General features: G+C 40.5%; 1 protein-coding gene across 1 annotated transcript in view; it reads right to left on the reverse strand.

The window, feature by feature from the left end:
• SLC4A10 (solute carrier family 4 member 10) overlaps positions 1-15,731 on the reverse strand; it is a 221,870-nt gene that overhangs the window by 138,042 nt on the left and 68,097 nt on the right. Inside the window, 1 exon segment of the mRNA XM_042475963.1 lies at positions 5,485-5,566. Coding sequence (XP_042331897.1) covers positions 5,485-5,566 — 82 coding nt within the window.

A 15,731-nucleotide genomic window follows, 5' to 3' on the forward strand; every position in this document is an offset into this window, starting at 1 on the left:
CTAACAAGATCACATTGTATCCATGGCAGAATTCAAAATAAAAATGTTGGATCAGAAAACACCCTTAGAATTATAAAGTTAGGCAGCCACATGCTGAAAAAGAATGGATAAAAAGCAAGTAGGGAGGGAAAGCAAACATCTGTGAGCAACTATTCAGTCTCTGGATCCACGAATAATTACAGCCCAGAAACCAATAATTTGGGGTAAAAAGGGAGACATTAGAAGACTGTAACATGTGATCACTACTCATGAAAATACAGAATAGAAGCTGAAGAATAGACAAGAATGATGAGGTAGCATTTGCACTGAGGAAATAAACTTTGGCACAAAACAGACCGGCAACAAGAGCTGGCTTGGGGATGGCATGGGGGCATGGTGACCACACAGTGCATGCCCCAACTCCGCCCCCAAGTTAAGAGTCACACTACCTGTCCAACCAGACAGGGATTTGGGAATGCTCCTATGGGCACAGAGATTAGATGCCACATGCTGCAGGAGCAGAGAAGAGCCGTGGCAGTGTTGAAAGGGGCATCCTTTCCCCAGCGCAGTGACTTTCTGCCGCTCCTTTTTACATGGGGAAAAGGCCAGCTTGGGGTCGCAGCATGCAGTCGCCGCAGCCCTAATCCAGCACTTTTCGTTTTCAGCCTATGTCTAGGTCACTGCATACTGCAGGTAGGAGCTTCTATGAGCAAGTGTAACACAGTATCAAAAAAGAAAAAAAGAAAAAGAAAAACCATCAAACTACATAGACAACTAGATGACAAGGGACAGGGTTGTCACCTAGCCTTCTCTTTATTATCTTTCTGTGGTCTGGAATACAGTCGCCTCTCCTAACTTGCGGATCTCGGATCCACAACATTGGAAATCTGCAAAGGGGCAACTTCCGCTGTTTTCAATGGGGCATGGCCCCATGCATGGGCATACACCCCATTCAAGCCTATGAGGCTTCAATATGTGCGAACCTCCATTTTCATGGGGGGTCTAGAATGGATCCCCTGTGAAAATGGAGAGCCAACTGTATTTTAAATGGCAGCTAGTAAATCATATGAACCCCTGTAGAACCTATTTCAGTTTACCAAAAACTGCACGTGTTATAGTTTCAAAATGTTCTAAAGTGTTTTAACTGTGTTAATGATTTTATTTTAACTTATGAAATTGTTTAATATGCTTTCAGTCTCTTTAAATTATATTTTCCATTTATATTGTTGATATTGGTTGAACTGATGTTACTTTGAGCCATCCTAACATCCTATTATTATTATTATTATTATTATTATTATTATTATTATTATTAACCTTTATTTATGAAGCGCTGTAAATTTACACAGTGCTGTACATGCAATCTTTTTAGTTAGACGGTTCCCTGCCCTCAGGCCTACAATCTAAAAAGACATGACACAGAAGGAGAAGGGAGTGGTGGAGGGAGAGGGTAAGAGGTCCAGCAGTTCCTCTCAACCTCCGAGGCCTGGACCAAGGCTGATGGACTGGAGGGAGGGCTTGGCTTCAAAATGGAAGGTTAATCATTATCCAGGGAAAATACATACTCACAAGTAGGATAATACATATACAGTACATAGCAATACAGGAAATGGATCGATAAACAGCCAACAACAGAACATCAGACAGTAAGTGACAATTATGCGATGCCTGGGAAGGCTTCTCTGAACAGGATGGTTTTCAACTCCGTTTTGAAGCTAGTTAAAGAAGTGGTGGCTCTTTCTTGTGGGGGAAGAAGGTTCCAGGAGTGAGGGGCAGCAAGTGAAAAGGGGCGAATCCGGGATGGGGCAGAGGAAATCCTGGGTTGAGACAGGAGCCCTTGACTACCAGAATCCTATGATATAAAACGTCTGCTGTATTGCTTCAACAAGCATTATTTTCTCATTCATCTATATTTTTCTCATTACTTTTAAAAGTTAGTTTAGCACTGTTTCCAAGGCATTTGGAAAAGAATTTCCCACATTTTTATTCCATTTTCTTAACCACCCTGTGTGTTTTTAAGAAAACACTAATGGAAAATACTACTAACAACAACACAATCACCAACAACCTTTTTTTTAACACCATTATCTAAATCTACTTGGAACTACTGAATTAAGTTAAAATTTATGTGAGTTCCATTGAGTCAATGCCACTCTAGTTGAGATTAATAACAGGATTTAGGTGTGTAAAATTAAGAGAAATGAATTACTTTTTAAAATAACTTTCCAAGCTTCTGACAGCATTTAGCATGACAGACATATCATGTCACAGGGCAGAGCTGGAGAAGTTATAAACAAAGTTTAAAGTTAACCTTCCTATACTAGAGAAAAAAGAAGACCACAACACCATATGGTTTATTCAAAGATATAAGAAGCACTGGGGCATTTGACAATTTGTGCCTGATCTTCAAAGCTGAAAAAGGATTAGAGAAATAATTGCACTTTAGAATGTATATATTTAAATACTAATATTCACACATTTCCCACTTGACTGTAAAAGAAAATTAAGGAGGTTAGTAATACTTCCACTAAAAACATTCAGAATACTGTAAAACCCAGCTCTTTAAAACAAACAAATCTAAAGAATAGCCAACATAAATCACAGTATAAATACCTGAGCAAGTCTTCTGAAGCCAAGAAAAATACTCTTATTGCTTTTTTACAGTGAAAAGAACCAATATAATGAGAAAGTTGTGTTTCTCTCTCATTTGGTAGGGTTGGAGTAAATGACAGGAGGAAAAAAAGGAGTTACCCATAAGAAGTATATATATACAGTATAGTAAAGCTATAATGTTGGCGAACAGATTTCCAGTACTGTCAGATCAATAAACACAGCCAAATGGATTTGGAGAGAATTGAAGAGTGCATAGGCCTAAATCTATTTACTAGTTCAAAACAGAGTAGGCCCATAAAAGCAATGCCACTGGCATAAATGTTAACATATAAAGTCTACATTGATTTGATAGGTCTATTCTAGTTGGGAGTAACAGTTGTATTTAGGCCATAGTGGTGAGAGCCAACATGAGGTAGTGGTTTGAGTGATGGTAGTAGCCTGGGAGGTATGAATTTGAATCCCCATTCAGCCATGGAAACCCACTGAATAATCTTGGGCAAGAATCACTCTCTCAGCCTCAGAAGAAGGCAATGACCAATGCTGCTTTGAACAAATCTTGCTAAGAAAGCCACAGGACAGGAGTCAAAGACACAAAATATTAACTGCCAGATTAAACATGTAAGCAGAGAGGAATGTTGTCCTCTGGGTCTGTAAAGTGGACAAGTGAAAACAAAACTCAAACCAAAACTGCAATGGAAAATAAAATAAAATGTAAATGAAAGGTGTGTGCATTGAGGGTGATAATTTGACCCATATATCTAAATTAACACCCAATGCAAATGTTACAGACTAGCAGTTGTAGTTAAATTATGTATCTGTTCAGGTAGCAAATGTACTATAAATTAGTTTAATGGTACTTAATATTCACTGCACTCATGATCAAAGACAGTGTTGAAACTTTAGATTCCATTAATAAAATAACAGGGAATTTATATAAATTTCCAGTAGCTAAAAACCAAATAAATTTTGCTATCATGGCTATTATAGCACTGACACAGACTTGTCCCACGCCACGTGAGAAAGTGCAATCTGTATGTGGCATGTGTTTTCATATACAGATTGAATTATCTGGATCAAGAAAATTTTTAGATACATGCATAGCTGAAGAAAAGTTAACTTGGAGGACTACAGGTCCTCAAATTCCCTAGCCAACATTGTCAAAGGCCGTGGTGGCTGGGGTATTCTGAAAGTAGTAATCCAAACTGTTCTGAGCTCTGTATACATGACCATAGATAGCCCTTGTGTTGTATGTGCAACTGCTGTTGAAAGGGGGTAACAAAGAGACTGGTATACCCAAGAAATGACTGGCACAGTTAGTGCCTATAACTTCCTGTTAAGAGGTTAAGTTTGAAAGCCTTTCATTCAATCAAAAAGTGATTAGTACCAAAATGTTCTAAAGTGTTTTAACTGTGTTAATGATTTTATTTTAACTTATGAAATTGAAATTGTACTACTGTGCATGGCAACACTTGTACGACAGATGTCTGAGCATGGTTTTTGACTTGTGCTTGTGATAAAATGGCCCAGAATGAATCTAGAGCTCCGTGTACACAAATGTACTATTATGCTCAATGATGAGACACTCAAAAGCATATGCCAAAAAATCATCTATGTATTATGTAATACAGCTGTAGCATCATTGACATGCTAAAAGAGTCAAACATTTTAAAACAGAATCAAAAAGTCCTGCAAATACAGTCTCTACATATATAATTGGGATCTCCAGGTTGAGAACTACTGTGTCAGTTTTGTTTTTATTAAGGTGTTACTTGTTATAGTTCTGTATAAGAGGAAGGAGTTGGGGGGGCTGGGGATAATGGAGATTAGTATGGTTTAGGGTGTTTTTAGTTTAGTGTAGGATTGTGTCATGTGTGTAGTTGAGTGGGGTTTTCTAGTTACATATGTTTTATGTTTTTAAAGATACTGAAAACTATTATTTTAAAAAAGAGAACTATTGTGTCTGTATGTATATAATGAATATCCATAAAAATGGGATCAATTTTCTAAACAATGAGCTTGTTCAGAATTTGAAGATCTTCATTAATAACAAAGGAATTGTTTCTTCTAGCAAAGAAAACTCAGAAAAATATTTCTTCTTTCCTATTGGGGAGAGGTGGATAAAGAATCCTAAGGAAGCACACTCACACAAACCACACACACACAAAATTTTGCCTTTCCAAACATTACCGACATTGAAGAATATATGCTCTCTGAGGCACTGCCTCACCTTGTCTAAAGACAGGACCAGCCCTGAGATGATATCAGTATCATCACTGTCCTTGTATCATGTCCTTGTTCCCAAACGTCTGAGCATAGTAGAAAGTGGAAAAGAATGAATATTTCTAATGTGAAGTCAAAGGCTTTCATGGCCAGTATCCATAGTCTTGTATGGGTTTTTCGGGCTATGTGACCATGTTCTTTCTAGAAGAGTTTATTCCTGACATTTCACCAACATCTGTGGCTGGTATCTTCAGAGAATGAAGATGCCAACCACAGATGCCGACAAAACGTCAGGAATAAACTCTTCTAGAATATGGCCACATAGTCCGAAAAACCCACCAAAAATATTTCTAATATTTTTTTATTCTGTTCCTTTATCTGAAATACAAAATTGCAAAGGTGAAGACATTAACTGATTCAGGAAATGACCATTGCTGTTTTTATTTTGCATATTTTTACCAGTCCTTAAATAATGCATATTTAACCAATTATCCAACAATGGGTATTAATATATGTATTTTCATTCAGGATAATCTGTAAGAGCAGGAACTGACTTAATAGCTGGCGAATTATTTTCATCAAATAGTGGTGGCCTTGCATATATTTTTGAAGATGAAATTAGGTCAATGCTTTCAAAATGAAAAAGACTATAAATCAGAAATAACCACTCACCTTCTAAGTCTTCCTTTTCAAAATGTGTTTTGAGAATGGAGCGTGTTCCACCCCTGTCCACCACTGCTTCTTCATCGTTTCTCTACAAAATAAAAGCAATTGCATGTATTAGATTTTTATGCTACTGTCTTCACATAATAATTATCGGCCTGTTTCGCTGCTACCATTTTTGGGAAAGGTGATCGAGAGGGCGGTTGCGATCCAGCTTCAGGCGGTCTTGGATGAAACGGATTATCTGGACCCATTTCAAACTGGCTTCCGGGCGGGTTACGGGGTTGAGACGGCCATGGTCGCCTTGGTCGATGATCTCCGTCTGGGCATCGACAGGGGAAGCGTGTCCCTGTTGGTGCTCTTGGACATCTCAGCAGCTTTCGATACCATAGACCATGGTATCCTTCTGGGGCGCCTCGCAGAGGTGGGAATCGGGGGCACTGCACTCCAGTGGTTCCGTTCCTACCTCTCGGGGAAGTCCCAGATGGTGCAGCTGGGAGACGTGTGCTCCGATGAGAGGCCCCTTAAAACTGGGGTCCCTCAAGGGGCCATTCTGTCTCCCATGCTATTTAACATTTACATGAAACCGCTGGGAGAGATCATCCGGAGACATGGGGCGCGGGGTTATCAGTACGCTGATGACACCCAAATTATTTTCTCTATGTCTCCGACTGATGCAGTGACTGGGGATGGCGTCTCTCCTCTCGTGGCCTGTCTGGAGTCAGTAATGGGCTGGATGAGGGAAAACCTACTCAAATTGAATCCAGAGAAAACGGAGGTACTAGTGATAGGTTCCCCTGGTCCAGGAATGGCGGTGGTTCCACCTGTCCTGAACGGGGTCACGCTCCCTGTGAAGGACTCCGTGCGCAGTCTGGGGGTGCTTCTTGACTCGTCGCTTCACCTGACTGCTCAGGTGAATGCGACGGTCAAGAGCACTTGTTATCAGCTTCGGCTGATTCGCCAGCTGCGCCCATACCTGGCCCAGAGGGACCTAGAAACTGTTGTACATGCTCTGGTAACTTTGAGACTGGATTTCTGCAACGTACTCTACATGGGGCAACCCTTATACCAAACTCGGAAGCTGCAAATGGTGCAAAATATGGCAGCCCGGCTGGTCACTGGTGCGTCCAGGACCAGCCATATAACACCAGTTTTAAAAGATCTTCATTGGCTGCCCATTCGCTTCCGAGCTCAATATAAGGTGTTGGTAATTACCTATAAAGCCCTAAATGGCTTGGGCCCAGGATACCTGAAGGACCGCCTCTCCCCATACATTCCGCCTCGCACTCTCAGAACATCTGGGCAGCAGCTACTGAAGGTGCCTGGGGCTAGGTTGGCCTCCACCACTCGGAGGTCGTTCTCCATAGCTGCCCCAGCCCTTTGGAATGCGCTGCCCACAGAGCTCCGCTCGTCCACCACCCTGGCCCAATTTAGGAAGGACCTCAAAACCTTCCTATTCCAACAGGCATTCCCTGAGTAAATATCCTGTGGGCCTCCCTCCTCTCTTTCGTGGCCAAGAAGTTGGGCTTTGGGGCTTTACTGTTGGGTTGTTTTAAATATGTTTTTATTGGAATTGTTTGTATTTTAATTATGTTGTGAGCCGCCCTAATCGGAGGAAGGGCGGCATATAAATAAAAATTTTATTTATTATATTATTTATTATTCACCGGGCCCCAAGTAAAGAAGGAAAGATGAATACTGGGTTTTGGACATCCAGGTCTTCAATCCAGGAGCTGCAACACAATTATCAAAAGGTAAAAATGAGGCTCAACTATAAATAACAGCTGATAATATTTTGAAAGCTTGTTTCCCTGTTTCTACATACAGTACTGGTTGTCCAGATCTTGTATGAATCAGAAGCAACATTAGGACTGGTAACATTCAGAACAGTGAATTGCTGTACTGCACACACTTTAGAACAGAGTGTGCAGCTGTCCAATTTAGGATTTGAAAAGACAGAAATCTGTGTTCTTCTATTTCAGTCCTACACATTTTAACGAGGAATTAAATACTATTAAGTGTAGTGGACCTTTCTTTGTAACAGCCATGCATAGGTTACAGTACATGCCTATAGTTCTGGTAAAAATGATGATCAATGTTTCCATTTTATTTCAGGGAATGTGACAGCATGCGGAGAGGCACACAGAAAGCAATTATTACTCTCCTGTTCTATTTTGGATTTCTTTTCTCATGTGATAAGGCTCTTGGGCTTTTGTGGGGGGAAATACATTTCCCCCCCTCAGAAGAGTCTCAAAAGTCCCTTAAGCTGCCTACAGCCCTTTTTGGGAGAAAGGCAGCATACAAATGAAATAAATAAATAATAAATTAATTATGTAGCTGTTGACTAGTTTCATGGCAAAGAAAATTTAGAAGTATGTGTTTGACAAATCCCTTGATAGCTGTCACTTCTCTTCCAGCTGCCTCTTTCCAAAAGGCGTTTACCTTTAAAAGAAAGGCTTGCATGAGCCAATGTATTTTCATAGGACATATAATCTGCCTTAGAATTTATGATGCTCATGTTCAATGAATATGAGGAGAGGGGGGGGATGCCTATGTCCAAGCAAGGGAAGGTGTCAGTAATCACAGCCAGGTAAGAAGGCAAGGGCTAAGGCAGGCCACAGCCTTTGCATCCCCAGTTCCCACATGAAGCATGCAAACACCATGACTAACAGACATTGGCCTGCTACAGACTGCCAAAATAAAGCTGCTTCCGGTCTCTTTGGAGATATGCTATTTAAATGATGCATGGGTCCTAAGAATCCAGAAGCTGCACCAAAGCTGCACTCCAGTGCTTAGGAATGGAGTGTGGTTTTGGCGCGACCTCCGGACTCTTAGGACCCATGCATCATTTAAATAGCATATCTCCAAAGAGACCTGAAGCAGCTTTATTTTGGCAGTCTGTAAGAGGCCATTGTTAGCCTTATCCTCCATATACATTCAAGAAAACTTATGGCATTAAAGTTTTCCCCTGTTGCTCTTTGTCCCGAGTCCGCACATGGACAACAAGGGGAGTGCCCCTGCCTGTACTGAGATCCCTTCAGACCATCTTAACTGAAAACAAAAGCAACATATGAGACAAAATGTAGGCCTGTGACTCTGACATCATCAGCTTTCTTGTCCTGTATAATTTTTAACATTTTTGCCTGTTGAATGCTTGCATGATATATTTTGTTGAATTTGGTTGGTCAATAAAGCTATCATTTTTGAGGATTTTGCATTTTGCTGTAATTACTTCATGGCTAACGTGGCTGCCCCTGAATATGTTGCACAATTTCTTGCAATGTCTAAATATGGCATTCTGTCACTTATGAATTTATAATAATAAAGCAAAAGATTTTGTTGTTCTGTTCCTTCCCTTTCATATCTCCAAATCCAAGGATGGAATAAGATCACTAAACATCATTATAGTATAGGAAAGCCTTCATTTTAGATAGTAACTGGATGGCTTTCACTACATTCAGTCCCATGTGCAGTTAGTGAAGAGGAAGGATCTGAGGTTTTCTAACAAGTTCAGTTGGAAAACCTTCACTACATCCTTACTTTCTAATAAGACCATCTCTCAGTGGGGAAAAACATTTATGTAGGCATTGAAGGGTGGGTGGGTGGGTGGGTGGGCGGGCGGGCGGGCGGGCGGGCGGGCGGACGGACGGATGGACGGACGGACGGACGGACGGACAGATAGATAGATAGATAAGAAGTAATGATTTCAATGAGACAAGCCATGCATTTTTATTAGAAATCAAAATACTAGTTTTGCGTGTTAAGTGGTGGTGCTGACTGAGATACTATTAATCATAAGAAGCATAGGATAAATCACAGTTTTATGTTCAGAATGAACAGTCACTATGCTACTAGTAAGAAGTGCAGGATTGCTGACTGTTCTGCCTTTCCTATTCCAAAAACCCCAGCCATTCCATTGAATTTACTATGACCCAAGACAAATAAAACTAATCCTTACTAGAGAAGACCCATTGAATCAACAGGATTTACATAAATGTTGACTTGCTGTACAGCAACTGTCAGTGAGTTTACTCTAGCTGGAACTAGCCGCTGGATTTAGCTCTGTATGTTTAAAGATTAACACAATGTTTAAAAAACCTAACAACCACACAACATTTATTTCAGAAACTATGGCCTGTTACAGACAGCCAAAATAAAGCTGCTTCAAGTCACAGTGGAGGTATGGTGTTTCAATGATGCATGCGTCCTAAGAGTCCAGAAATCGCACCAAAGCCACGCTCCAGCCTGGAGCGTGGCTTTGGTGTGACTTCTGGACTCTTAGGATGCATGCATCATTGAAACACCATACCTCCACTGTGACTCGAAGCAGCTTTATTTTGGCTGTCTGTAACAGGCCTATATGACATTTCTAGACTCTATACTATCAAGTACTAACTGAACACAGTCCTGCCTGCCTTTTTGGTTTCAAGGCATTAGTTGTACTCTAGACTTTTGTTCACATTCACCTTGATATTTATAAGAAGTGGCTGTACTAGGGTCAAAGAAAGAGCAGCATGCTATTTGGAAATAAGAAGACATAAGAGCACATGAGGAAAAGCATCTTAAAGACAGTGCTTAACAGTGTGTCTTGTTTGCTGAGACAAAAGAAATCCCTAATGGCTGCCTTGTTCAGCTCCGCCATCTGAAGGGTCCTTGAAAGGACAGAACGCTGCAAAACTGGTTGACTGTGGCTAATATTTATTTATACATTTGGTGCCACAATTACTCTCATTTCTTCTATATTACCCTCATTCATTTGAATGTGTCATTGCATTCAACACACAACAACTGAATAAAGCACTCTGCGTTTTATCTACCTAACATACACCATTTCTCTTCAAAGGTGGAGGGTCCAGGATGGCTGGGTAAGGCAATTAAGCCAAGATTGTCTAAAGTAATGTTTTAAAACCGCTTTTATTTTTAATTAGGACCCAACTGCAACAGCTTTCTGTATTGAGGTCAATGGATGAATGTGCTCCTTTTGGCCAGCCCTGTACCACATAGTACAGGATGTGCAACAAAGTAGAAAGCAATTAATTTTCATTCCAGATTTATATCTTCCCCAGGGCTGCATGTCATATACATAAGGACAGCTCCACATTTCCCCTCTCCCATAGCTAAGAGAACATTCAAATACCCTCCTCTGTAACAATGCTAAAATTTGTGCAAATCAACTTTAGCTTTGGGAAACTGATGTGCCACTGAATTCCAATCACATATATAGTTAATATTGCAAATGCACAGTTAATTTGATCCATGGAAAGAGATTATCATTCTTCTCATTAATTCTAAAGTAATAAACCAACATAATAAATTTGATGGCACAAAATAAGCCTAAGAATGAAAGGGAGGGCTGACACTTTAAATCAACCCAAAGCATAAATGTTACAAATGAATCCAGGCTTAAAACATTCTAATTCTCTTATAAGCTACACTGTCAAAAAAGCAGTGGTTCCTGTCTAGGGGATACCTTCGGCACTGCATGAACAGATGCATGCCTAATGTATAATCAATTGGATTGGATTGGATTGATTCCCTGTCAGCCAAATCTATATGGTACCAAGCTGACACCAAATTTCTTCCCTAAAGCTATTTTGAAAACCAGCCATGCGTTCAAATGGGCAAAACAGAACAAAAATACTATTTTAATATTTAATTTTTAAATATTTGGGGGCTTCTTAGAAACTGGAATAGTCTGGAAGAAAAAGCTCTAACTGAACCAAACAGCATCCTGTTAAGTACTTATGAGGTTGCAAATTGGACCCATGATCTTGTAATGCTAGAGATTTGCATTTCCAGTTGTTAATTCCTGAACATGACCCCAAAATCTACCTTTTGACTTGACTGTGCCCCATCTGAAGGGATTCTGAGGTGGTGCAAATTGGAGTGTTGGGAAATTACCTCTGCAGCACTCTCCCAGTCATGGGGACAAGCAGTTTCTGCAGCACCCTGCAGAATCTCTCCAGTTGCCTGTTCTTGCCATAGTCCACAACCAAGATTGTGCTGCAGACATCATTTTTTGCACCAAATTTTACAACACAAGTCAAAATTTGGAAGTTGTCAAAAACTAGATCTCAACATTTCCCCAATGTTTTATTATCTATTATTTATTTATTAGTTAAATGTATACCCTGGACTCAAGGTAATCAGGCTGAGAGAAAGTAACTGGCTTAAAGTCATCCAGTGAGTTTCATGACTCAGTGGGTTTCCAGGTTCCAGTCTGATGCTCTAACCACTGTATCTGCCCCTAGACTATGCAAGAGATTTGACAGCTAAACATGCTGACTGAATTTAAACAGTATTAAAGACCTATCTCTTCCATCAGGCCTACCCAGTCAATTTTAAACTATGAATTTTAAATTAGCATATTTTAATTTTATGCTGGATGGTTTTACTCATCCTATGTGTCCTATGTTTGTACAACTGAACACTAAAGTCAGAATTACCCAAGCCATAGTATTCCCCATCACTATGTACTGATGCAAGATCTGGACAGTAAAAGAAAATGGATAGAAAAAAAATCAACTCATTTGAGATATGGTGCTGGAGAAGAGCGCTGAGGGTACCATGGACAGCTAAAAAGACAAGTAATTGAACAGATCAAACAGATCAGAACTCCCCCTGGAAGCCAAGATGACAAAACTGAGGCTATCATATTTTGGCCACATTATGAGAAGGCATGTCTCATTAGAAAAGACAATAAAGGTGGAAGGAAGCAGAAGGAGAGGCCTGGCCACATGTTAGATGGATAGACTATCAGGAAGGCCATTGGTCTAAATTTACAGGACCTAAGCAAGCAGGGGAGGGCAAATGATCTTGGAGCTGTATCATCTACAGGGTCACCATGAATAAGGATCAACTTGAGGGCAGTTAACAATAACAGCAATGTTTTTGTGCTTTAGCTTGTTTGTTTAAATGGTTTTCTGTATTTTAATCTCTGTCAGTGGTCCCCAAACTGTGCCTTTTAAGAGATTTTGGACTTCAGCTCCAGAAGCCTCAGGCATGTTGGCTAATAGTCTGGATTCTGGGAGCTGAAGTCCAAAATCCCTTAAAGAGCACATTTTGGGGAAGACTGATATATGAGCCTTATCACACTAGACTAGACAAATCCCGCTCAGAAACAGGATTTTAGAAGTAGAAAAAAAACACGCAAATGCGGGATGATTTTCAGACACATCTGCCAAACAGAAATAACGCAAAAATAAAGCAAATGGAAAGTGTACAAAAAATACACTTTTTTTTACTTTCAGGAAGTTCCCAAAAGTAAAAAGGTGATGTTTTTGTCCATTTTTCATTTGCTTTATTTTCGTATTATATTGGTTTGGCAGAAACGCATCTGAAAATCATCCTGTATTTCTAGGTTTTTTTTTCTACTTTTAAATCCTGTTTCTGAGAGGAATTCATCTAGTGTGATAAGGTCCTATGTTGTATTAAGGTCCTATAACCAATATAACTTGGTTATAGGACCTTAATAATGTTTTGGTTCATATGGCTAAGCAATCTTGCCTGAAATCATAGTCCAATTCAGTTTTGTTTCCATGGTTACTGGGCCTTGGTATCTAACAAGCACTAAGGCTTCATTGTATTCATTGCAGCATTTTTCTCAGCTGGTAAATTGGGATGGCTACATGAGAACCTAAATACATTCCAGGAGCCTAAATGGGAGAGAAGATACGACAGTCACAGTTTGATTGGCTTTTTAAAATCTCCCCTTGCAAGAAAGAAAGAAAGAAAGAAAGAAAGAAAGAAAGATAGATAGATAGATAGATAGATATATTGAACATATAATGGCATCCTGCTTTTTTCCAACACTTTCCTTTCAAATGGTTGGGAACTAACACTTGTACATGCATATGCTGCCCAGGATTCCATGGCAACAGTGACCACCCCCATGAACTGTGTTCCAGGCTTCATCTGCACTGCAGAAATAATGCAGTTTGACACCACTTTAACTGCTATGGCTCAATTGAATTCTAGGATTTGTAGTTTTTTGAGATATTTAGCCTTCCCTGTCAGAGAGCTCTGGTATCACAACAAACTAAAAATCCCAGGATTCCATATCCATGACAGTTAAAGTGGTGTTAAACTGCATTATTTCTACAATGTAGATGAGGTAGGTCTCAGTCAGCTGGACCTAGGGGTTACTCAACAAATGCCATGCTATGCACTTGCAGTTACCTATCATTCACACTCACTGTCTCCTGTTCTCTTTCCACATATTTCTAGTCAGCCTTCAGAAAATTTCACTTTTACAGTTAGGGAACTCCCCATAAAAGGACACTGTACTACATACAAGACTCCACCCAGTGTACAGTGTAGATCTGTGATTCCCAAACTCTGGTTCTCCAGATGTTTTGGATTTCGGCTCCCAGAAGCCTCATCCATCTTGTCCCGTGGTCTGGGATTCTGAGAGCTGAAGTCCAAAACACCTGGAAGGCCAGACTTTGAGAATTATTGGTGTAGAGGGTGCTTGTTAGATTCCACACATTTCTAAAAATTGCCTGGTTAATTAAATATTTCTATTTTACCCCTGGTACCAGATTATGAGAGACATGCATGGAACTCATTTCTCCTTAGTTCCTTGGTCATTCCCTTCTGTTGGAGGATAACATTGTGTGTACTAGAGGGCCAATCCTATGCCTCTGAAACCAGCCTGCCAACAATTCCTCTAACACCCGGAAATCTGTGAAATTTCAGGTGACTGTAAAGAGGAACGGATAGCAGGAAAGGCTATTCTGTGGATATAAACTCTATCCTATTCTGAAAAGGAAATTTGGGATCCAAATACACTTCTCTAAGACAAGGGGAGGCCATGGGTGGTCATCCAAATGTTCCCAGATTTCACCTTTCTCATCCTAAATCACTGGCCATTTTGGCTAGGGCTCAAAGACCTTGGAATCCAAAGACACCTACAAAGCTGCCATTTTCAGTCACCAGAATTGAGATGGAGGAGGGCAATGGGAGGGGTAGCCCTCCAAAGTCCCAAAAATGGATATGGCTCCTTGAATTCTGGAAGTTATCTCCTTACCCTGCTGATTGTCAGCTTCACAGGTGAACCTCAATATCCTTCAAAAATTATGTTTAATTCTGCCAATACCATGTGCTAAACCCATTTGCTACAAAGGAACTGGTAAAATCACTTCTGAATACTCCTTGTCTAAGAAAACCCTATGAAGTTCATGAGGTTGCCATAAGTAGACAGGCAACTTGGAAGACACGTACACATGCACACCTCCAACTCAGGTAAACCTATTGAATCAATGGGATTTGTATACATGTTGATATACAGTTGGCCCTCCATATCCACGGGTTCTGCATACATGGATTCAACCATCCATGGCTTAAAAATAGTCCAAAAATAAACCCCAAAAGCAAACCTTTATTTTGCCATTTTATATAAGGGATACCATTTTACTATGACATTGTATATAATGGGACTTGTGTATCCATGGATTTTGTATCCATGGGGGGGGGGCGGTTTCCTGGAATCAAACCCCAGCTGATACCAAGGGCTCACTATACTATTCTGTATTGAAAATTCTGGTTGGGACTAACAAATGAACTCAGGCCCTTGACTGGTAATGTTTTGACCACTAACACACACACAAACACTCAAATAATTTGCCAGTTTAAAAAAATAGATTCCTTCAGACACCAGCCATACAGAAATAAATCTGTACACATAAAATATAATAATAATAATAATAATAATAATAATAATAATAATAAGTTTTATTTATATACCGCCCAATCACTGGGAATCCGAGCGGTTTACAACAGAGGGGATAATAGACGGTTCCCTGCCCTCAGGCTTACAATCTAAAAGACACGACACAAAAGGAGAAGGGAATGGTGAGGGGGGGGAAGGGAATCAGGTCCAGTATTCTTCTCTCCCTCTGAGGCCTAGACCAAAGCAGATGGACCGGAGGGAGGGCTCTTCTTCTTCAGGCTAGCCATGATGGAGCTGGGCCAGCCTATTCTCTCCCTCACAGGCTGAAGGATGACAATTATGGAGAGAGGGGCCTCTTTCTTCAGGCTAGCCCCTGATGACGCTGGGCCAGCCTATTCTCTCCCTCAGAGGCCAAAAGATGACAGTTATGGAGGGAGGGGCCTCTATCTTCAGGCTAGCCCCGATGGAACTGGGCCAGCCTATTTTCTCCCTTACAGGGCGAAAGATGACAGTTAGGGAGGGAGGAGCCTCTTTCTTTAGGCCAGCCCGATGGAACTGGGCTAGCCTTCTCTCTCCCTCAGAGGCC

Source organism: Sceloporus undulatus, chromosome 1 (assembly GCF_019175285.1).
Source record: "Sceloporus undulatus isolate JIND9_A2432 ecotype Alabama chromosome 1, SceUnd_v1.1, whole genome shotgun sequence".
Lineage (NCBI taxonomy): Eukaryota > Metazoa > Chordata > Lepidosauria > Squamata > Phrynosomatidae > Sceloporus > Sceloporus undulatus.